The sequence below is a fragment of the Engystomops pustulosus genome, chromosome 2 (assembly GCF_040894005.1).
Source record: "Engystomops pustulosus chromosome 2, aEngPut4.maternal, whole genome shotgun sequence".
Taxonomy (NCBI): Eukaryota; Metazoa; Chordata; class Amphibia; order Anura; family Leptodactylidae; genus Engystomops; species Engystomops pustulosus.
In genome coordinates this window covers 126,079,002-126,102,568 of record NC_092412.1, presented here as the reverse complement: position 1 = coordinate 126,102,568, position 23,567 = coordinate 126,079,002, and the positions used below count along the sequence as shown (strand labels likewise).

The following is a 23,567-nucleotide window of genomic DNA, read 5'->3' as shown; positions in this document are numbered from 1 at the left end:
TGTCCAAAAACGAATGGATCTCTTGTCGTGGTGGATTGTAAATTTCATTTCGGAGTATGGAGTGCCTCATAAAATGTCAAGAGTGATTATAATGGTCCTCCCCACACACACAAAAAATAATCTATAAAACGTTTCCAAATTATAGCATAGTGTTGAAATAATGTATTGGAGTAGTTGTATCTGACATAAAACTTGGCATATTGTGGGACCATATTAAATCCCATGGCCGTTCCTTTTAGTAGAATAAAAAACTGATCTTGGAAAAAGGAAATTAGATTTATTACATCTAGTTCTGGGAAAAAACAATGTAAAAGTCAAGGAGTGACTAACGACCAGCCTCATTGGGGGAGATTTATCAGAAGTGTCTGAGGTAAAACTGTTCTAGTTACCCATGGAAACCAATCGTATTTTAGCATTAATTTTATAAAACGCTGTGTGAAGATGAAAGCTGAGCTCTGATTCGTTGCAATGTGCAACGAGAACAGTTCTGCTGTCAGACACTTATGATAAATCTCCCCCAATTGAGCGTATATGAAAATAATGTATAATCTGAAATAATGTACATACAAAATAAATACAAAATCGTAAAAGTACATTTCACATAATGGGTAGTATCAACCTATGACATTTTAGTATGAATCTGTTACAATGGTTGAATTCTGGAGTGACAGTGTATGAACAAATCCAATCCTCTTGGATAACTTTGTGTTGGATTGAATATTGTCCTCTCTCAATGTATCCAATGAATTAGTGCACTTTAAAGGGGTTGTCCGAGAGTTCCGAAAAAAAAAACTATAGGTGGCCGGGAGCGGGCTGCTTAAAACAATAAAGATGTACTTACCTTCCGGTGCCCTCCGGTATCCAGCGCCGCTGTCACTCCGGTCCGGGCGCCATGTAAAAAACATGGCCGCCGGAGCAGTGCTGGATTCAGCTTCCGGCCGGCCGTGGACGGGTACGCCTATCCGTCCCTATTCACAGCATTGTGAATGCGGGCCGGAAGGTTGTCGGGTCCGGCCGGAAGCTGAATGCAGCGCTGCTCCGGCGGCCATGTTTGTTTTCATGGCGCCCGGACCGCAGCAACAGCAGTGCTGGATACCGGAGGGCACCGGAAGGTAAGTACATCTTTATTGTTTTAAGCAGCCCGCTCCCGGCCACCTATAGTTTTTTTTTTTTTTTTTTTTTCAAAACTCAGAGAGCCCCTTTAAGAAATATGAAGTGTCCTGAAGAAATAAAGGTGTATGCTTTTTGAGTGGTGTCAAAGCTTTCTCTTATAAAACAGAGAGAGGTGATAAAATTTAATTGCTGGTGGCTACAATAGGTCTGCCAGGGGGTTTCTTTAGTGTCTTATGTATTTTGGGAAGGATATGAAAGACAGGGATAACTGGATGTGGGCTGGAGAGAAAATTGACAATTGTACTGTCTTTTTATCTCTGTTGAGATGAAGTGTCATTCTTTTATGTATCTTATCGTTTATTTGAAAAGCTTTTTCCTTAGGTACTTTGAGATAAACTTCTTAATCATTGAGTTGGCGATTAATTTCAGCTATATAGTCTGTATTATCCATAAGTGCCAGTGCCCCACCTTTATCAACTGGTTGTACAACCAAGTATTTATTGTTGAATAGAGATCTCAGGGCCTGCCTGTCAGAAATACTTTGATTACTTGTAGATTTAAGAAAGCCCCTAGTGTATTCAGAACGAAATATCCAAAACTCTATTCACTAATTGGATAAAAGTCTATACCCCCAGCAGCTTAAAAGTATTTTAGTATAGAGACCTAGGTCCCTAAGGTCCACCTTAGAACTGCTCAGATTTGTTTCTTTAATTTCTTTTGGGGTTTGACCTGAAAATAGGCCTTAAGGCAGATGGTTTTGTAGAGCCGTTGATGGTGCATGTCGCCAGGGTTGTGCAATGGAGTTCTTGATTTTGTTCTTCATTGCCACACAACCACTCCTAAAGGGTATGGTTTCTCCTTCTTACCGCTTGGCTTTCCCAGTTGGAGTTGTGCAATTCAAGAGCACAGACGTGCAGTGATTTCAGCGCTGACTACACATAAACCCAACTTTATCTCTTTCTCCCCCGAGTAGTACACATTAATCCTGGGACTTCTGAATGATTAGGCTATTCTGATGTGTTGATCCGCTGGTTTTGCTAACTTGCAGTTAGTTTATATACTTTCACTAATAGTGTCTCAGATACTATACATGAAGCCTTGTTGAATAAAATACATCCGTGGACAGATAGTTGATGCCTTCTGTGTTTATATGGAGGATTTCAAACAACTGGTTGTACTACAATAAGAATAAATTTGTCCATATGCTCTGTCAGTATAAATCCGTTACAATGTGTTTTTTTGTTTTATATAACATTTTTAAAGAGAATAAAGTACAACATGCAACCAAAGTCACACACAGACACAGCATGGCAAGTTACAATGGCCAGCATAAAGTCACAAAATTACAGATATGGAACTGAATAATAAATCGATTACCAATATATTTCCATTCTCACACTACAAAGCACTCAATCCCAAACTTTTAAGGTCACTTGCGTTGCAAGTATAAGATCTAAAACAGAGGGACATTTTTATTCAGCAACTGTAGTCAGACAGATGATGGGGGAACCTCCACATCCTTCCAGCTTCATGATTTCACAATAAAAATCCTAGGGAAGGGAAACTGAGCCCCCAAAAGCTAAAGTACAGTGGACCTAAAGGGCTGCATTTTAGAGCATGTACATACATAGTGGAGGAAAGTCCCAACACCAGCCCTGTAACTATAGCAGGTGTCTGAGTATGAGCTCCCCCATCCGGAAGAGATGGACACGTGTAAAATAAACTCTGGTAGTTGGTGCCAGAAATTTTCTGATCCAATCGCATTTTTTGCACAAAGCGAGAAAGGGGTACTCCACTTCTTTCCTAATCTGTTACAAGTGTCAAATTCTGTACTAACGTGATGAGGAGATGCTACCTGATATGTTAAATGTACTCATACGATTTTGTACAAGTTTGACAAAGTCTGATGTTAAAGCCAAAACGTCACAAATTTGCACACTGCTGAAATAAAAATGTATTCACATTTTGATAAACTTACAATGTGTGTGCCTGGATCCCTCTTCTCTTCTCTTTTTTTAAACTTCCACTCTTGCTACTACTCCAAATAGCTGATCGATAGGAATACTGTTTTTCCAACCTCCGGCGATCTGATATAAATAATATATCCTAAAGACTGATTAACCTCTCTAACCTGGAAGGTCGCTTTTATTATGATACAGTTGAGCACTAAGTAAGGGGTAGATGGAACGGAGCCTGGCTGCAGGATTAGATTTCAAAGGGTTCATTTTGTTTCTGTAGCCTGCTTCCATATAGAAAGGAATGTTTCCGCTAAAAAACTTATTTTATCTGCACAGATCCTATAAATATGGAATTATAAATTAGGTTTTTATGTTATTGTATAATTTCACCTTGTGTATATATAGGAGGAAAATATAAGTGGTGAATAAAATATAACTTTTAATGTATATGGTTAAAATGCATCTGTAAAACTCATGCGTGAATGCAAAAAATGGTGAGAAAACACTCCTAGACATATATCTGCCTAAAAATGGAACCTAAACCTATGGGTCCTATGCGACTATAGGGAATTCATAGATACCAGATAACCATTTTGATACAAAATAAATATGTGACATGAAAAAAATCTGGTCCCTGAGGAGTCAGGACTCACCAATAGGAAGGTTGCAGTAGAGCTGAAAAAGGAAGCACCATCTCCCAGTCTGTACGCCTCAATCTGGATGTTCAAATGACTGTAGTAGTTGGCAACTCTATGAGCAGTCCATGAATGATGAAGAGGAGGAATCGTACAGGTGGGTGGAGGAACACAGGGCACAGTGTAACTGTCAGAAGAAAAGGAGGGTAGATGGGGATACAGTACTATCCCTGTTACTCCCTAATCAGACAGTGGACTAGTATACCCTGTGTAGCCTAACCTCGGAGCCGCAGCCCTATAAAGCTGCCACCCCGACTGGAACCTTTCCCTAGAAAACGCTGGCCCTGTTAAAAACCTACTGGTCCAGGGAAAGTAACTTTTCTCATAAAAGTGTCAGGTGGAGCATGTCCCTACATGCCATGTTTCGCCTTACATCAGGCTCATCAGGGGAAATTAAATAAATCTCGTAGCCACCTGACAATAACGCAGAACAAGAAAGGAAAAAGGAAAAAAATGACCCTCTGTAGAGATATTAGGAAAAAAACTAGCATATAAAAATGTCATTTCTCTTACCTTGATAGATGATAAAGGTGCTATATTTAAAGAATAAGATATCTCGTGTATGACAGGGTAATCTGTCCCAAGCGAGGAGCGCCCGTTACCGTGGGTGAACCAGTGGGTCCCTCACGAATGTAAAAGTGTCTGAACTATTTAAAGGAGTGCAAAGTGGCGCCTACCGGAAGTGCCCTCCCCTTCCTAGGACTCCAGTGAAGTCAGTGCGATGTTACTGATGCCGGCGTGCGGGCTCATGCACTGCGCATGCCCGGTCTGCGCGTAGTATCGCGATGCTTCGTCCGGGATAGGGAACAATCTCGGGCATGCGCATTGAGTGTGCCGTGACCTGCTGGCTTATCAGGATGGATGTTATTGGAGCCCATCTGCAGCAGGTGTGGTTGTATTATGCAAATAAGGCCTGCTGGTGCATATGCTCCCTCACATTACAATAAGTTCTTAGGTGAGGGACAGGGGTGGGACTAGGGGCGGGATAACGTATAATGAAGCCGCTCCCCTGCGCCTGGCAATTCTACATTTAAAATGTAGAATCATAGGGGCCGTATAAAAGCCGTAATAGGTGCTTAACACTCTGGCTAAAATATGCGGATACCCATGTAAAAGGGATTTTAGGCTGGTGACTGGACCCATCAAGGGTAGACAAAAAGGACACGGTTTGGGATATCCCATAAAAAAAAAAAAAAAGGGGGGGGGGGTGGTGGTGAGAACACGTATTATTGTGGACACTATAGGGTCAGAGAAAACATGCAAAACTAAGTTGTTCATTTAGGCCCCGTGGTGTCACTGTTTTTAGCCTAAAGATCCATTTTGCTTCCCTCTGTCTTGGGACCCGATCCCAGTCCCCTCCTCTGTGTGGGGGTTTTACTAGCTCGCTAGGTGCTTAGTTTGGGGGTTAGGGTACGTTCACACATTTCCTTTTGCCATCAGTTTTTTTTTTTTTAATCCTCATTTCAGCACAACTGTTAATACATATGATGCAAATATCTCAGAACTATGGAGCACCTCGCAGGCACTTACCTATGATAATCTGGATGCTTTTCAGAAGCTCTGTTTCCCCCAAGACTAGTTTATCGCCCACAATCTATAAGCCCACCATAGCGACTGATCCACACATTTGTTACAACCCCCTCCTTCCTTGTGTAATCTGTCCTTGTATGCTGGCCTTGTATATTACCAGGAAGACCATGTCCTGTTGCTATATTTGATATTATTGGAGGCTTATCTGCTTCTTACCGTTTCACCTAACATTACTATGGTAACGTTGATTTACGCATCTGCTTTGTATTTTATAATGTAGTGCATGTTGAAAAATCTCAACAATACATTAAAAAAACTGATGCAAAGATTTTGATTTGAGGATAAAGGACATTAATAAAAGAATTTCTGGTTTGCTGTGAAAAAAAAAAAAAATATACTTGCCACCTCTGGTGCTTCCGGTTTCCCGCGCCACAGTCCGTTGAGCAATGTCCCTGTTAGAGCAAGGTGCCGTGCCTGTGTTAACTGACAATTTTTGGTAGCCTGGCATGCCCACCTGTTTCCTATCCCAGCCCCTGCTAAAATGCTGCGACAGGGGACTGATTTATCTTGGAAAGCTCAGTTATGCAGTATTTTTAGGGTTTTCTATTACTGCTTTATTTTGCAGCTTCGATCTTGCAGTAAGAGTGAACTCATCTCAAAGAGTCCAGAGATTTTAATGATGTTTCAGCAAGTTCATAGAAAACCCATGGCTTCCTTCGTCACCACCCCAGTGCCACCAGATTTCACAAGGTACCAAACGAAATGTACATGTTTAAGGGATTCATTGTAAGCTTAAAGGGGTTTTCCCATCTGGCATTTACATTTAATTTCATGCATTTTCCATAAATTAACATTTCTTCAATTGGATGTTATTAAAAAAAATGTTCCTGTGTGAAGATAATTTCTCATAAATGTAGCCATGTCGTCCCTTAGAAATGAGATGGCTTCCTCGGATACGACCACCTCACACTCTGGCAGGGTTGGACAGACATGCGTTATAGAGTCCTGCCTGACTTCCTGGCTTCAGCAATCATTACTACAGGACGGCTGTGGGACATTTCATATACATATTTTATATACAAAAACCATTTTGTGTCTTTGTGCAATCACTGCAGCAGAGGTGCTCGTATCCGAGGATACAGTCTTGTTTCTAAGGGACCATATGATTACATTTATGAGAAATTATCTTTACACCGGTAATTTTTATTTTAATAACATCTAATTGAAGAAATGTATATACATGGCACATTAATGGAACTGAATGAATGCCCAGACGAGAATACCCCTTTAAGGCTGCATTCCATGACTCGTATAGATGAGAATCACGTTTGTGTGTCCTTATTGCTTATTGATAATGCTATTTACAAAAAGGGAAAGAATTCAGGAGGAATTGCCTGAATCCCTAGCAATCTAGCATTTATGACCTACACTGTAAATAATTGCTAAATGTTGTTTTTAGAAAAACTTAATGTGTAACTCTGCTTTTCTTAATTATTTATACCAACTTGTCATATCTGCTTTCCCTTTGAAAAAACAGAGAACGATGCCCATATTGTTCTTCCCACCCTTATCTTTCCAGAGTTATGATATTTTCCGTTCTGAAGTTACTTGTTCAGCAACCTTCCTCAGCAACAGTGAAGAGGACAGAGTCCAACCTCTTTCTATAACTGCTCTGGAGTCAAATTTAGGCCCTCACTTCCCCACTTGCCTTGTTTGTTTGTTTGTTTGTTTGTTTGTTTGTTTGTTTTTTTTTCATTTTCTCAAGTAATTTAATAGTAAATCCAATTAAAAAAATTTTTAACCAATTTTTATTAATTTAAAAAAAAAATAAGAATAAAAGATGCAGTTCAATGGCTATCATGAACAATATGCATCCGATAACACATCAGATTATGCAGTTGCTTCACAAGGTGCCACTATATGTCCCATTCACTAGCAACAACCGTCTACTTTTATGACTTCGCCCAGGGTTACTACAGGGTTACTGCCTACAAGCATAACAAAACTAGCTATAAAATGAGCTATTATAGGCAGTTGGTATCCCTTGGTCATCGGAGAAGGAAATCCAAAAAGCCTTGGGATGAGACATGTACATTACATTAATATATAACTCTAGATGTGACTGGGACAAAGAAGTCCTAATATACAGTAGGATAACGGGGACTGGAGAAAACTTGACACTGCAGAAAAGCATTATGAATGGAGTTGTGGAATTAAGGTAGCCCGGGGAGGCTGTACATCAATTTCACTACATTTTCTATCACTGTATCTGCAACTTGCATACCATTTTGAGCGCAAAAGAAGTCCCATGGCACTCTCACCTTATGAAAGGCATCTGTTATTAAGAGACAGTCATTCTTTCCAAGGATGAATCTTTCTTGTGAGGAAAGAATTACAACTCGAATGAAGGTGCCATCTGCCTCCAGGTCCTTGCTGTAAAACATTTGTCACAGGTGCTCCCGTGACCATAGTCTCTAGCGGCAATATGTGCGCATCCCCATCTCCCAGAGCGTGCATTATTGTTCTGAGATTGGTGCATAGCCGTAATTGGGTGAAAATGTAACTGTTACACCTGGGCCATGGTGCTAGTGGTGCCCTGATGCCACTTTCTCACTAAAGAAAACAACAATATAAAAAATGACACATTAAACATACGAGGCTTATTATAAAATAGGTATTGGGTTGGGTGGCTCTGGTTATACCCATGTCTCTGTCCATGATCTGTGTATCTAAGAATTTGTATTGCCCTTTAGTAATGTTTTCTATTTAGACCGGCAAGATAAACACATAATGTATTAATACACTATCTGTTTGCTTATTTATTGCAGTGAACTAGTTCCATCCTATGATTCAACTACATTCGTCCTGGAAAACTTCAGGTATTTATTTATTTATTTTTTTTTTTTTTTTTTACAAAAACCTGTTTTGTATTTCAAATAGATGTTTAAGGTGGTCTGCAAATTTACCATCTGGGGGTGGGGAGTGGGGGGGAGAATTTCAATGCTCTTTATGAGAGATGTGCAGAATATAACAAACTTTACAGCAGCATCTCTATGATTAACCCAGGGTCAGCAGTCTGAACTAGTAGAGAAGTTATAGGTTTTGTACCAGAAGAATGACTTGCTATCTATCTGAATTATCAGTTTGTCGACCAACTTTTTTTTTTTGGCTTAATGAGTTTGATCAAGTTAACTCTGTAATAGAGAAATAGGCAGTTCAAGAAGCCCATGGAGTGGGCAGAATGTTTGGGATGCAGCCTCATAATGTAGTATAACAAAGAAATATCCTATGTGGATATCTGGACCACCCATGATAACATACAAGTCAAACAATCCGTTAAAGAGAATAACATACACAAATAGGGAGGGAAGAGGTGGGGAGACACAAGGGTAGAGGGATCTTTACCTCTTGTAAAAGCAGGCAGCAGTTGTTCTAGATACAGTTAAGAGGGTCAAGGTGGATTATCCCCCTGAACCAAGGATAAGATGGGAGGAGAATTACTAAACTGGACTCTGTGACCAAGTAGAGTAGAGAGTCAATAGGATCACCTGAGAATCTGAGCTCTTTCGTGCAGTGGATACGTTCCAGCTCTTCTACCCACATCAATTTGGTTGGGCAGGTTGTTAACTTACAAAGTCTAGGGATGACTACATTAGCCGCCGCTATAAAGTGTTGACCAACTATTTGTTGGCCATTGCAATGAAAGTTCATATTTCATTTTTAAAATTGCTCTAGTCACTTGGTTGCTATGATTGGTTACATAGGTCAACTAAAATAGTTGTTCTTCATGACCATTTTGTTAAAACTGCCCTTTTATCTTACCTAGTTTCATGCCCTAACACCATGGCTTTGGAGTTGGATTAAATGGACCGACTTCAACTTCACTAATCATATAATTATAGAATTTATGCTACCAATCAGAGGAATAAGGCACTGGATAGTAATGCCTCAGCATTTGCTAGAGTGAGCAGGAAAACTAGACAGTGGAGTTGGAGTTAATGATCATTTTGGGGGAGTCTGTGGACTGTGGAGTCTCGGTGAAAGTAAGGAATATAAAGGAGTCTGAGTTGGAGTCAAAAGTTTGATTTACCAACTCTGCAGCCTTCTTGCACACTAAAGAAGTTGCTGTACCCAGAGAGAGATCTCATTTATGGGACATCCCCCTTTCAGCAGAATTGTAGCACATTTTTTTTCTTCCATATAATTGAATGTAGTAAATTCATATGCCAGTGAAAGATTAGGTTGGCATCCTAGAAAGAAACCTCCCCAGCCTTGCTGCAGTGTGAAGCCATTTGTGACTCTATTGCTTTATTTTTAAAGTAGGTCTGTCACCATTATTACATTCTGAACACATGGCATGCTGAAGTGGAGAATCTCATTTTAAGAATTGGATGGGAATGATCGTCTGTCATAGAAAAATGAACCTTTATTATTACTGATGCAGGGCTGTCCACAGCAATCTATATGTGCAGATTGCAATTTTCTCTCCTAACATATCCATTTTTCATACTGGTTTGTCATTTGTGGCTCATATTTCATGATTTCCAATACGTATTAGTCCCTTGGATATAGGATATTCCCACGATCATTTGTCATGCAATATTCCTGTACTAATATATATTGGGTATTGGGATTGATTTATTTGATTTTCAGCTTGAAAAAACAAGATTTAAGTGGGGCCATCAATACATTAATCGTCTGTTCAAGGACAACTAAAATGGGAAAACGCAGCTTTTTCAGTTTTAAAGGGAATGTTTTTTTACAGGACAAATATTCCTTCCCATTTGCAACGTTTATCATGCAATGTAAGGGGAGTAGGAAAAAAAATGAAATGGCCCGTTTTCCTATCTCTTTGTGTGTGGGTTTTTTTTTTTTTAAGTGATTCATCCCCTTTCTTTGGCTCAGTACTTTCACAGATATACCCAATTTATATAGTTATTGTTTGTAAACATTTTAATTTATTTAATTCATTTTATTAAAAAAAAAAAAAAAAAGATATTAAACATATTAAGTGTCTTCATATTTTTACACCCATAAACATTTCATTTATTTTTGTTCCTCAGTGTAAGGAATAACTTTTTGTGGGACAAGCGATGGTTTGTTATTAGAGGTGTGTTTTTTTTTTGTTTGGCGTGTCTAGGCATTCACTATAAGGGATAATTACTTTCACATTTAAATAGATCAGGCATATTCGGATGCAGGAACACCTAACATGGTTTTGAGTTTTGTTTTTTTTACTTCCCTGTTCCACAAGCCATATCTTTTTATTTTTCAAAGACATAGGAGGGCTTATTATCTGTGGGACAAATTGTACTTTCTAGTGGCACCATTTTAGATTGGAGTGTATTCTCTTGATGAGCTTCAAGAGGTAGTCACCTGAAATGTTCTTCCAACAGTCTTAAAGGAGTTCCCAGGGAAGCTTAGCACTTGTTCCACCCTTTGCCTGCACTCTGCGGTCCAGCTCCCCACAAACCATCCCGATTGGGTTCAGGTCTGGTGACTATGGAGGCCAGATCATTTGGCGTAGCACCCCATCATTCTCCTTCTTGGTCAAATGGTCCTTACACAACCTGGAGGTGTGTTTGTGGCCATTGTTCTGTTGAAAAATAAATGATTGTCCATACCTCCATACCATCACACCTCTTCCTCTATGCTTCACAGTGGGAACCAGGCATGGAGTCCATTCATTCACCTTTTCTGCGTTACGCAAAGACAAGGTGGTTGGAACCAAAGATCTCACATTTGGACTCAAAGCACAGCACAGATTTCCACTGGTCTAATGTCTATTCCTTGTATTCTTTAGCACAAACAATTCTCTTCTTCTTGTTTCCTGTCCTTAGCACTGCTTTCCTAGCAGTGATGCAGTGAAGGCTGGTGCACACAGTCTCCTCTTAACAGTTGTTGTAGAGATGTGGCTGCTCTTAGACCTCTGTGGGGCAGTGACCTGGTCTCTAATCTGAGCTGCTGTTAACCTGTGATTTCTGAGGCTGGTGACTCGGCAGCAGAGGTGACTCTTGGTCTTCCTTTCTTGGGGTGGTCCTCATGTGAGCCAGTTTCTTTGTAGCACTTTGGTTTCTGGGGACACTTTCAGAGTTTTCCCAATTTTTTAGACTGACCTTCATCTGTTAAAGTAATGATGAACACTCATTTTTCTTTACTTACAATTTGTATTATGGCTAGAAAAAATAAGCTAACAGTCTATTCAGTAAAGGCAAGAATTCCCACTTACTAACCTAACAGGGCACACCTGTGACGTGATAACCTTTTCTGGGGACTACCTCTTGAAGCTCATCAAGAGAATGCCAAAAGTGCGCAAAGCAGTAATCAAAGCAAAAAAAAAAAAGTTCTTTTACTTTTTTTTTTTTCTTTCTTTTTTTCACCATTTCAGGTCACCCAGGGTATTTTAACCCTAGAGGGTCAGATCATTCATACAATATACTGCAATGCAACTGTCTATATTTAATTGCCTTTAACAGGCTTCCATCTGTTATTGTGGCAATGGGCGCCAACTGGCATTTGAAGATGGTGGTGCCCATGAGCAGACCTGTTATGTGCAGTGCCAGCACCAACCACGGCAGTTACTGGCAATTGTCAGCAGTGTTATACAGCAGAAACCTGCTGAGTATGGAGAGAGCTCAGATGGCAGTATATTGTGTATAGGTCATTCTCACTGAATGCACCACTATTTCTACCACAATTTAACAGCCACGATCTGTACAAGCATAAAGCATCATTGTTAATGGGGTGTTGCTGTATTATACAGCAGACACCCACATTGAGTCTTCTCCTTACACCCTTCAAGGCACTTTGCAGTCATAGTATAGCGCAGGCTTGTAAGTTGTTATCTTTTTGAAAAGGTTGGGGTTCTGTAGTAAGGAGTCATCAGTAGGCTTGGATGTCTGGTGGCTGACAAAAGAAAACAGGCAGCTGTACCACAGCTTATAATGAAGGGGGCAGTACCTTTCAAACCTCATCATGGCTCCTCTAATCATGAAGTTATAATAATTCTTTATTTATATAGCGCACACAGATTACGCTAAATTGGTCCCTGTCCCCATGGGGCTCACAATCTAAACAACCTAACTGTATGTTTTGGAGTGTGGGAGGAAACCGGAGGAAACCCACACAAACACGGAGAGAACATACAAACTCTTTGCAGATGTTGACCTGCAGACCCAGGACCCCAGTGCTGCAAGGAACTGGGCAGAAGTGCTCCCCACTCGGCCACCGTGCTGCCCTATCACACCTACTCAGCTGCCACTAAATATGTAATATGAATAAATATAGATGGGGGTATGTGGGGTGACTAAAAACCAGATTAAGTTAGATATATAGTGTCAAATTTAAAGCATTGTTATTCTTCTTGTCGTCATTTTGATTTGGCTTTAACTAACTAAAAAAAATAAAATAAGCTGCAGAGTTGTTTTTCCAAATGCTGTGTGACACCAACCTAAGTCAAGCAAATTATGTGCAATAGTTTACCTCTCCCCATCCGCTGATTGATTGGTCTTAAATACATTTTTCCAAAACTGATGACAGATTCTATTATATTACAGCATTGTACGTTGTGATGACTGAGGGTTGTAAGGGCAGCGGTGATGTGACATACCCAGGATTTTCACATCAGTAATTGGTTTCCCATAGCAACTAAAGTTAATTCAGTCTGAAAGCATTTACACAGATCTGCCATCTGAACTTCCCTGCTTGAGAATGTAAAGTATGTACATTAGGTAATTGAGAGGTAATGTCTGCGGAATATCAATAGAAGGCAGAAAAATGAAATGTCCTTTCAAAATAATTACAGAGCGTTTCCCTGAAGCTTTTGTTAACAAAATCAAATGATTTGTTGTAACTTTTGGAAATCCTTTTCTATCTCCAGCACTTTACGCCAGCGAGCTGACCCCGTATACAGTCCTCCTTTACAAGTGTCAGGACTCTGCTGGAGACTAAAGGTTTACCCGGTAAGTTACTTAAACATTAAATTATGTTGCATATTTGTTATTCATGGCATTTGTCATATTTCTTTACTTATCCCTTCCCCCCCCCCCCCCCCCATATATCTTGTAGTGCCCCTCTTAGAATCTCATCTTTTTTGATCCTATCTGGTTTATGGTTCTTTGAGCTACAAAACTGGACATTCATTTTTTTTCTAATAAGCTTGAAAATTAATTTTGCTAGTCCCTACGCAGCCAAAGGTTTATTGGGTTTTTTTCATGGTTCTATGGGATGCACAGACCCTTTTTGATCCTTGGAATAGGTAGTCCCTGTCTTCCCTTGTTCTGTTGGTATTTCCAACTATGTGCTTAGCTGCCTGTATCTCCGTGACAACTGTAAGCGATAACAGCAGTGTGGGAGCCTGGCTGTATGTGTCAGTTGGGACTGTAGTGTAACTGCGGGGATCGCGATAGCCACAATCACAGCTGTTTAAACCTCTAGGCGCCACGGTCAAACATGACTGCACTGTTTAAAGGGCTTATAGCCATGTGCGTGCCACAGTCAGCCCCCCCCCATGCACCATTTTGGGGGGAGCCAATTGGCTCTATGGCAACCCCGGGGCCCGGCGAGGACCCCAGAGCTACCTTCAGAAGCAAAATCCTGAGATACTTCTGTAATGGTACCTACTCGTAGAATATAAATAACATGATATCTATGCTATACAGTGTGTTTAATAAAAAAAATCTATATCAGGATATATTTTTTTTTGCATGCCCGCCCAAAAAGTTCGATAAAATGTATTAATTGGGGTATATCCACACCAAGATACTGTTACTATACTCCTAAAGGTGTGTTGTTTTCAAATGGGGTCACTCTTTAGGGGTTTCTCTTGTTCTATGTTATATATTCTATGTAAAATTTGCCCTCCAAAATTTTGATGGTGCACCTTCCTTTCTACGCTCTATTATGGCCCCATAAAGTGGTTTTATATCCACATGTGGGCTATTGCCATACTCATGAGAAAATGTGAGTTTTGTCTTCTCATTTTATCCTGCATTCAAATAAATGTAATTTTTAGGGCAAAATAAACATTTTATTGTCAAAATTTGAAACTTCCGTATACAACCTCCATTTTGTTTTATTTCATGTTTGATGCTTAAAGAGGTATTCCCACAAAGACAAGATTCTTAAGTATACTCAGGATAACAAAATAACACATTCTCTAATTCACTGTTATTAACAAAAATACGCCATTTTACAGGTATAATTCCAACCTGTTTCATCAGTCCTGGTGTATACAATTTATGTTGCCCTGATCAGGATCCAACTGTAAATCTTCTGACTTTAAGATTGGGAAGACCTATTATTCTCCTGTCTGACGCTGCACTGGGCTCCTCTCTGCACTAGCTTCCACCCCTTGCATTCCAAGACGAGCTCACACAGAGACTTCCTGCCGGCAAGCAGCATGAGGAGAGTAAAGCTACACACAGATACAGACTTTATGCAGGAGAGGGGGAGGGAGGCACAGCACTTCTGACAATATGTGTTATTGGTGAGAAACAGCAGAGCTGAGAATGTAATTGTGTGTTATATGCATCTCATTGATCGTCTCATCTCTCTTTCTATGTGTGAGACACTAGTGAATGTTAAGAAGCTAAATGAAAGTGTATATAAACGTGGAAGGGTTATAATCGAACCACATTGTCAGCATGTATGTATGATGATGTATCTGCTTAGTGGTATTTTATACTAACCACCACTGAGTGATGATAGCTAAAACAGCAATAAAACCGTAAAATTGTAAGGGGGTTAAAAATTATCTTTATTGTGTAAACATTACTAGTGGATTGAAATTTGAGAATTTTTCTTTCATGGGCAAACCCTTTTAAACGGTTAACAAGCTTAACAAGGGCTTTTTTTTAAATAGTTTGGGGTTACACTTTTAAAATGTGATACTTTGTGGGGAGTTTCTAATAAATAGAACTTTTAAAACCCCTGTAAATATGAATAAGCCTGTAAAAAAAAATAAATAAATAAAAAAAATAAATAAAAATACATTTTGTGAAAATCTTGAAAAGTGATTTGTACGCCTTCTAACATCCTAATAAAATTAACATAAAAACCATTTATGTTAGCATAAAGCAGACTTTTGGTAATGTTAGTTCAAACTCCCAAATTGGCTTCTAACTGTATGATGAGCATAACATTTAGAAATCAGAAAATTGCTAATTTTACTACATTTTCACCAAATTTTACATTTTTTCATAAATAAGTGCAAAACATTTCAACCAAAATATACCACAGCGAAGTGCAACATGTCATGAAAAAGCTGAAAACCTTGGTAAATTTAAAGGGGTTTTCCCACAAATACAAGTTAGGCCCTCGGCAATCTCCTTCAGCACGATAGATTAATGGAGCAGAACGGTTGTGCTCGGCCGTCGGCTCCATTAGTCTGAGGAGCGGCAAGCGATCGGTCCGACCCCTTGTTTTCGCAATCTGCCAGGGTTTCAGCACTGAGACCCTCTCCAATCAGCAAGTTAGGCCTTATCCCATGAAAATTTGGGCTAGGTCCTTTAAGGGGTTTGCCCATGAAAGAGAGTTCTCAAATTTTAACCCCCAAGTGATGTTTACACAATAAAAATAATTTTTACCACCTTACGTCACAATTTTACTCCAGAGTGTGGGCGGAAACTCTCTAAGCAGACACATTATGATCCCTGTATGCTGACAATGTGGTAAGATTATCAGGGTACATGTTTATCTATACTTTTATTTAGCCTCTAAACATTCACTAGTATCTGACACAGAGAAATGGAGCAATGAGACAGATGTGAAATGATGAGATCCATGAGATGTATAACCCACAATGACAGCTCTGCTACATCTGAGCTGTAACAAACTCTGTCAGCACTGCTAACTCGCCTATATCACACACAGTAAGCTCTGCTGTACCTCTTTTGCCTGATATAAAGATCTTATCCTGCCTGTTGCTTGTAGATTTGCACTCCTCATGCTGCGGTTTGCTGGCAGGAAGTGTGTGAGCTCATCTTGGAATGCAGGTGCGATGGGTAATGCAGAGACAGTGCTGTGCGAGACGGGAAAATCTGTTAATGAGAAAAGTCTGTCCTGCCCGACCCTAAAGTTAGAAGATACAGGGTCAGATCTCTGCAACTGAAATTGTGTACACCAGGACTGATTGAAAACAGGTTGGAATTTAATCTCTGAAATGCTGTTATTTTGTTATGCTGAGTATATTTAAAATCTTGTCTCTGTGGGAACACCCCTTTTAAGGGAATAAATATCTGGGTCCTTAAATGGTTAAAGGGTAGGCTTTTATTGTCAGCCTCTTAGAACTCCTTTGAGACAGTAACAATTGCTCTTTGCTTTTTATGCACTTTTTATAATATTTTTGTTCCAAGATTTTAAAATGCTTTTTACTGTCATTTAAAGGATGGAAATGGAGTTGTCAGGGGCTACTACCTATCTGTCTTCCTTGAGCTCTCTGCTGGCCTTCCAGAAACCTCAAAGTATGTATTGCACTATGTTTTGCTAATAAAACCGCGCTATTCTATATTCATACTACTATCGGTAACTACTTTTAAAAGGGGTCGGCACCGTTTCATAGATCAACAGAATGAAGGTCCCCAAACCACAATGTGAAACCTCCTTGATGTGGCATTAAATGCTTCAACTCCATGTATGAGACATACTGTTTACAGTATAATTGGTGTATCTGTTTTAAATTCATTATTTCATTGTACAGTACTAGTGTAATATGAATATTTGATTAGGACAGTTTGAATGCTTGCCTTATATTTATGCCGGGTTGGACTGGCCCACCAGTGAGCCCCGACATCTGTTGGCCATTCCCCCACCGCAAGTTGTTTCAGGACTATAATTCTATGTCATGATGCATTCCCTCCTGATCCAGATAGTGTTGAATGACATTATGGTGCGGAAAGCCTTCAGCTCTCTGCCAAATACAGCTTAACACCTTAGCGCTCTGCGCCGTAGCTGTACTGCGCTGAGTCCCGCGATTAGCGCTCAGCGCAGTACAGCTACGGCGCAGAGACGATGCCGGTTCAGCGCTGTATAGCAGCCGAACCGGCATCGCTAGCCGCGGGATTTCAGCGGTAATCTACCGCTGACATCCCCGGCTAACACCCGCGGTCGGAGTGGGCTCCGATCGCGGGTGTTTAACCCGTTAAATGCCGCGGTCAACGCGACCGCGGCATTTAACATGCCTTTTGGGGGTCTTTACCCCACGATCGCCCCCCCCGCACCGTTTTCGGGGGGGCCGATCGCTGTTTTGGCTCCTCTGGGGTCCGATCGGGACCCCAGAGAAGCCTTGGAGGGTTTACCTTTAAGATGGCGTCTGTGACGTCATCTTAAAGGCAAAGTGTCAGCCTATGCATCTGCATAGGCTGGCACTGATAATACCCTGCAATACATTAGTATTGCAGAGTATTATCAAGAACAAGCAATCAGATGATTGCTTGTTCATATCCCATGGTGGATCAAGTAAAAAAATGTAAAAAAAAGGTTTTTCAATAAAAAATTACTTTATAAATCACTAAAAATGCCCATAAGCCAGAAAACATATAAAGAGACATATAACGCTCAAAAAAGTCTAAATCATAACACAAACCCCACATATATAGTATCACCGCGTCCGTAACAATCCATAGAATAAAACTAAATAACTATTGAACCCATATGATGAACGCTGTAAAAAAAAAACGTCAAAAACCCGCCAAAAATTATGATTTTTACCTATTATATCCCACTAAAAATGCAATAAAAAGTGATCAACAAAACATATGTACTCCAGAATGATATTGTTGCAAAGAACAACATGTCCCGCAAAAAACAAGCCATCAACCAGCTCTGTAGCCAAAAACGTAACAATGTTATGCCACTTGGAAGACGGCGATGCAAAAATGATAGATTTTTCCCCACATTAGGGTTTTATTTGGCAAATTTAGTAAAACATAAGAAAAAATATTAATGTCTGGTATCCCCGTAATCGTATCGACCCATAGAATAAAGATAACAGGATTATTAGGATATACGGTGAACACGGAAAAAAAAAAAAGTAAAAAATCCAGTACAGAATTGATGCTTTTCTACTCATGACCTCAAAAAAAGTTCCAAAATTTTCAACAATAGGTGATACCATCCCCAAAATGGTAACACTGGAAAAAGCATCTCGTCCCGCAAAAAAAATGCCGTCACATGGCCCAAATAACAGAATAGCGAAAATTTTATAGCCTTCAAAAGGGGGCAACCAGAAAACTAAAATCCTGGCAGCTGCAGGGTGCTCCTTCCCTTCTGCGCCTCGCTGTGCCCCCATAACACAAGTAACGGCCACGTGTGGGGGGTCGCTGCATTCAGGAGAAATTGTAGAACAAATTTTATGGTGAGTTTTCTCTTTTTATCTTTTGGAAATGTGTAAATTTTAGGGCTAAATGAACGTATAACCGACAAAATTTGATAAATTTGAAATTTCTAAATTTCACCGCCATTTTGATTCAATTACTATGAAGATCTCAAGGGGTTAACAATCTTTGTAAAAGCTGTTTCTGATAGTTTGAGGGGTGCAGATTTGAAAATGGGTTGGTTATATAGGGGGTTTTGTTGCTAAATATGTAAAATTTGATTTCAAACAGTATTTATCCCCAAAATAGTCAATTCCGAAAATACGGAAAATCGCTATTCGATTTGTAGGCCGCGTGACGTCAAAATAAATTATCCAAACATTTCAAAAATTATGAAAATGTAAAGTAGACAAATGGGAAATGTTATTCTGCAAGTTATTTAGGTGGTAAATCTATCTGCCTGAAAACGCGGTGATTTAGAATTTCGAAAATGGCAAATTTTTCTAAAAATCCATCATTTTTTTCTTTTTTTTGTAAATAAACGCAAAACTTATCAGCCAAAATTTACCACTAAAATGAAGTACAACATGTGGGGAAAAAACAATCTCAGAATCGCTTTGATAAGTAACAGCGTTCAAAAGTTATTACCACAGGAAGAGACACTGGTCAAATTTCAAAAAAAAGTTGCGAGCCTTAACCTGCAAACAGGCTGCGTCCTTAAGGGGTTAAGCAGAGCAACAGTGATTATGCAAAGGTGTGCAGACGCAATGTGATGAGATCGTTCTGTCTGCTGGCATCACTGCACATAGCAGCAGCAGAGGGAGAAGTTTAGAGCTGCTGGGGAACGGATACTGGTGCTTGTTATTTTTTTAATTACATTTTATCTAGCAAAAGAATTGGAGAAGGGGGTCCACAATATGAGGGGACGACGATGGAAGTCCACCATATTAGGTTGAAAACATCCAGGGGTCTCGGTATGAGAGGGCACAACTTAGAGAGGTGATGGAGGCTCACATCATGGAGGGGGTTCACAATAAGATGGGTAGCTGAGGGGTTGACATGTGGGGGAGCTGGGAAATGAGGAGGGGCCACTATATGAGGGCAACATGAGGGCACCACAGTGTGAGGTGGAGGTGATGGGGGGGGGGGCATAGTGTGAGGGGAGTTGGTGGAGGAACAGGTTGCTTTTAGGGTCCTACCATTTGATTTGTGTTTTTGAGTTGCATTTTAAGCACAAGAAACTCTTTGCTTATGTGTTTATATTTTTGCATCTGTTGAGTAGTAATAAATGATGCCTTTTACCAGTTTACCGGATTTGCTGTGTTTCAAAGCGCGATAAAAATGCATTGTGTGAACAAAGTCTAAAAATATCCAGGTAATATTTCCATGTAGTAGTAGGGGGACCCCCAGAATTCATTTCCCTGGTGAACTCTAGGGCCCCCAATCCGACCCTCTATGGTTATTGTTGGATCTGCTGACGCCATGTTGTAAAGAAATGTACTGTGAGGTATTTGAATCTCTTTCTTTCAGATCTCTTCAGGCCTGTGGTTCTACAAGCTATAGAAGTGGAGACAAACGTGGTTAAAGAAATAGGCGGGAACAGCATCTTTATCTGCAGCTCTCTATGAATTTACCTGCACATATCTTTGTCCTCTAGATTGCAGAACCACAAGCCTGATTTGGTTTGAAAGTGAAAATGGTTTTCTTTAACCTCTTAACGCTCAGCGTCCGATATATCGGACGCTGAGCTCAGTGAGTTAGCGCTCAGCGTCCGATATATCGGACGCTGAGCTGATGCCGGTTTGGCTCAAGATCTGAGCCGAACCGGCATCGGGAAACACGGGGTGCCGGCTGTAACTAATAGCCGGCACCCCAGTGTAACACCCGCGATCGGAGTTGACTCCGATCGCGGGTGCTTAACCCGTTAAATGCCGCGGTCAGCGCGACCGCGGCATCTAACATGCCTCTGGGGGGTCTTTCCCCCACGATCGGCCCCCCCGAACCGTTTTCGGGGGGCGCCGATCGTTGCTATAGTAACTCTGGGGTCCGATCTGGACCCCAGAGTTACCTGCAAGAATTGCCAGTAAGATGGCGTCTGTGACGTCATCTTACTGGCACAGTGCCACCCTATGCAAGTGCATAGGCTGACACTGATAATACTCTGCAATACATGAGTATTGCAGAATATTATCATGAAGAAGCAATCAGAAGATTGCTTCTTCATGTCCCATGGTATAAAAGTGAAAAAGTAAAAAAAAAAATGTTATTCAATAAAAAAATAAAGTAATAAATCACTAAAAATGCCCAAAACCCCCAAAACATATAAAGAGACATATAACTCAAAAAAAAGTCTAAATCATAACACAAACCCCACATATATAGTATCACCGCGTCCGTAACAACCCGTAGAATAAAAGTAAATCATTATTGAACCCCCACGATAAACGCCGTAAAAAAAACTGCTATAAACCTTCCAAAAATTATGATTTTTAGCTATTCAATCCCACAAAAAATGCTATAAAATGCGATCAAAAAACCATGTGTACTCCGACATGATACTGGTGCAAAGTACAACATGTCCCGCAAAAAACAAGCCATCAACCAGCTCCGTAGCCAAAAAAGTAACAATGTTATGCCACTTGGAAGACGGCAATACATAAATGATAGATTTTTCCCCACATTAGGGTTTTGTTTGACAAATTTAGTAAAACGTAAGAAAATATATTCAAGTCTGGTATCCCCGTAATCGTATCAACCCATAGAATAAAGATAACAGGATTATTAGTCTATACGGTGAACGCCAAAAAAAAAAAGAGTAAAAAATCCAGTACAGAATTGATGCTTTTCTACTCCTGCCCTCAAAAAAAGTTCCTAAATTTTCAACAATAGGTGATACCAACCCCAAAATGGTAACAATGGAAAAAGCATCTCATCCCGCAAAAAAAATGGCATCACATGGCCCCAATAACGCAAAAGCGAAAATTTTATAGCCTTCAAAAGGGGCCAATGAGGAAACTAAAATCCTGGCAGCTGCAGGGCGCTCCTTCCCTTCTGCGTCTCGCTGTGCGCCCATAAAACAAGTAACGGCCACATGTGGGGGGTCTCTGTACTCAGGAGAAATTGCAGAACAAATTGTATGGTGGGTTTTCTCTTTTTATATTTTGGAAATGTGTAAATTTTAGTGCTAAATGAACGTATAAGGGAACAATTTGACCATTCTAAATTTCACCTCCATTTTGATTCAATTACTATGAAGATCTCAAGGGGTTAACAATCTTCGTAAAAGCGGTTTCTGATAGCTTGAGGGGTGCAGATTTGAAAATGGGTTGGTTATATAGGGGGTTTTGATGCTAAATATGTAAAATTTCATTCCAAACTGTATTTATCCCCAAAATAGTCAATTCTGAAAATCCGGAAAAGCGATATTCTTTTTGTAAGCCGCGTGACATCAAAATAAATTATCCAGACATATCAAAAATTATGAAAATGTAAAGTAGACAAATGGGAAATGTTATTCAGCAACTTATTTAGGTGGTAAATCTATCTGCCTGGAAACGCAATGATTTTGAATTTCGAAAATGGCAAATTTTTCAAAAAATTTATCATATTTTCTTTTTTTTTGTAAATAAACGCAAAACTTATCAGCCAAAATTTACCACTAAAATGAAGTACAACATGTGGGGAAAAAACAATCTCAGAATCGTTTTGATAAGTAACAGTGTTCAAAAGTTATAACCATATAAAGCGACGCAGGTCAGAATCCAAAAAATCGGGCTGAGCCTTAACCTGCAAAATGGCTGCGTCCTTAAGGGGTTAAAGAACACCTGTCACATATACACAATAACAGCCCACAACAAAGCACCATTCCAAAGCAGCATTTCTTTAGCTCCTTTCTAAGCATATGCATCTGGTTCCTGTATGTTTTCTAAAACTGTTATAACTTGATCTCCAATCTGAGACCCATACTATGCTTATTGACTACTATGAATCTTCCGACCAAGGTCTGGCATAGTCATGAGGAGGCCACCTCCACCTCCCCCTCCTCCTCTGTCTCTCCTCCCTTTTGATTTCAGTACTTATTAGCATACTATGATCCCAGGTTGGAGACTGTTATAGAAAACATAGAGAAAGAAAATGCATATCCATAGAAAAGGGTCGGAGGAGATAATTTAGTAATGCTGCTTTGTGGTTGGCTGTTATTTCATTTGACAGTTGTCCTTTAATACCACAACCACGTGTAGCAGCTATAGAACCTTGGATTTGGTTGTCTAAAGAGGCCCCCCCTCCCCCACCATGTCCATTAGCTTGACTCTCTAGCAAAAATGACCAATTTCTGCTCATTTTCACAGGTGGAAAAGTTTAAAAAAAAATTAAAAAAAATAGGTAAATGGGCAAGAGTTCATATTAAGGGGGTAATTCTAGAAAGTATATATGATTCTTTACCTGGGCGGTGCTAGTTTAATAGGGTAAAAGTAGGTGACCATGTCCCTTTTAAGGCTTATGAATGATATTTTATCATCCATGGCGGAGTCTCTTCTTCGGAGGGCCTAGCTTGTCCCTGCATTATAAAGAGCTGGAATGAAATTTAGTTGGTCCTGTGTAATGCATTTCTGGCCTTGTAATGTTGCTGATCTTTTGGAAATTTTTGAAATGATTTAACGATGTCCAAGTAGATTTAACTTCTATTAGGTAAATGAGCTTTCTACAGGCGGTACCCTACTTAAGGACACCCGACTTACAGACAACCCATAGTTACAGACAGACCCCTCTGACCTCTGGTGAAGCTTTCTGAATGCTTTACTATAGTCCTAGACTGCAATAATCAGCTGTAAGGTGTCTGTAATGAAGCTTTATTGATAAACCTTGGTCCCATTACAGCAAAAAATGTTTAAACTCCAATTGTCACTGGGGCCAATTTTTTATTTTTTTTTGTCTAGATCTACAATTATAAAATAAAC

General features: G+C 39.9%; 1 protein-coding gene across 2 annotated transcripts in view; it reads left to right on the top strand.

Moving 5' to 3' along the window:
* The window catches only part of TRIM37 (tripartite motif containing 37), a 78,962-nt gene that overhangs the window by 30,569 nt on the left and 24,826 nt on the right, over window positions 1-23,567 (top strand). For both annotated transcript variants that reach the window (XM_072136286.1, XM_072136285.1), the window contains exons 9-12: window positions 5,922-6,046; window positions 8,125-8,175; window positions 13,176-13,257; window positions 16,682-16,758. In XM_072136286.1, the coding sequence (XP_071992387.1) occupies window positions 5,922-6,046; window positions 8,125-8,175; window positions 13,176-13,257; window positions 16,682-16,758 (335 nt within the window). The remainder of the gene's footprint in view (window positions 1-5,921; window positions 6,047-8,124; window positions 8,176-13,175; window positions 13,258-16,681; window positions 16,759-23,567) is intronic.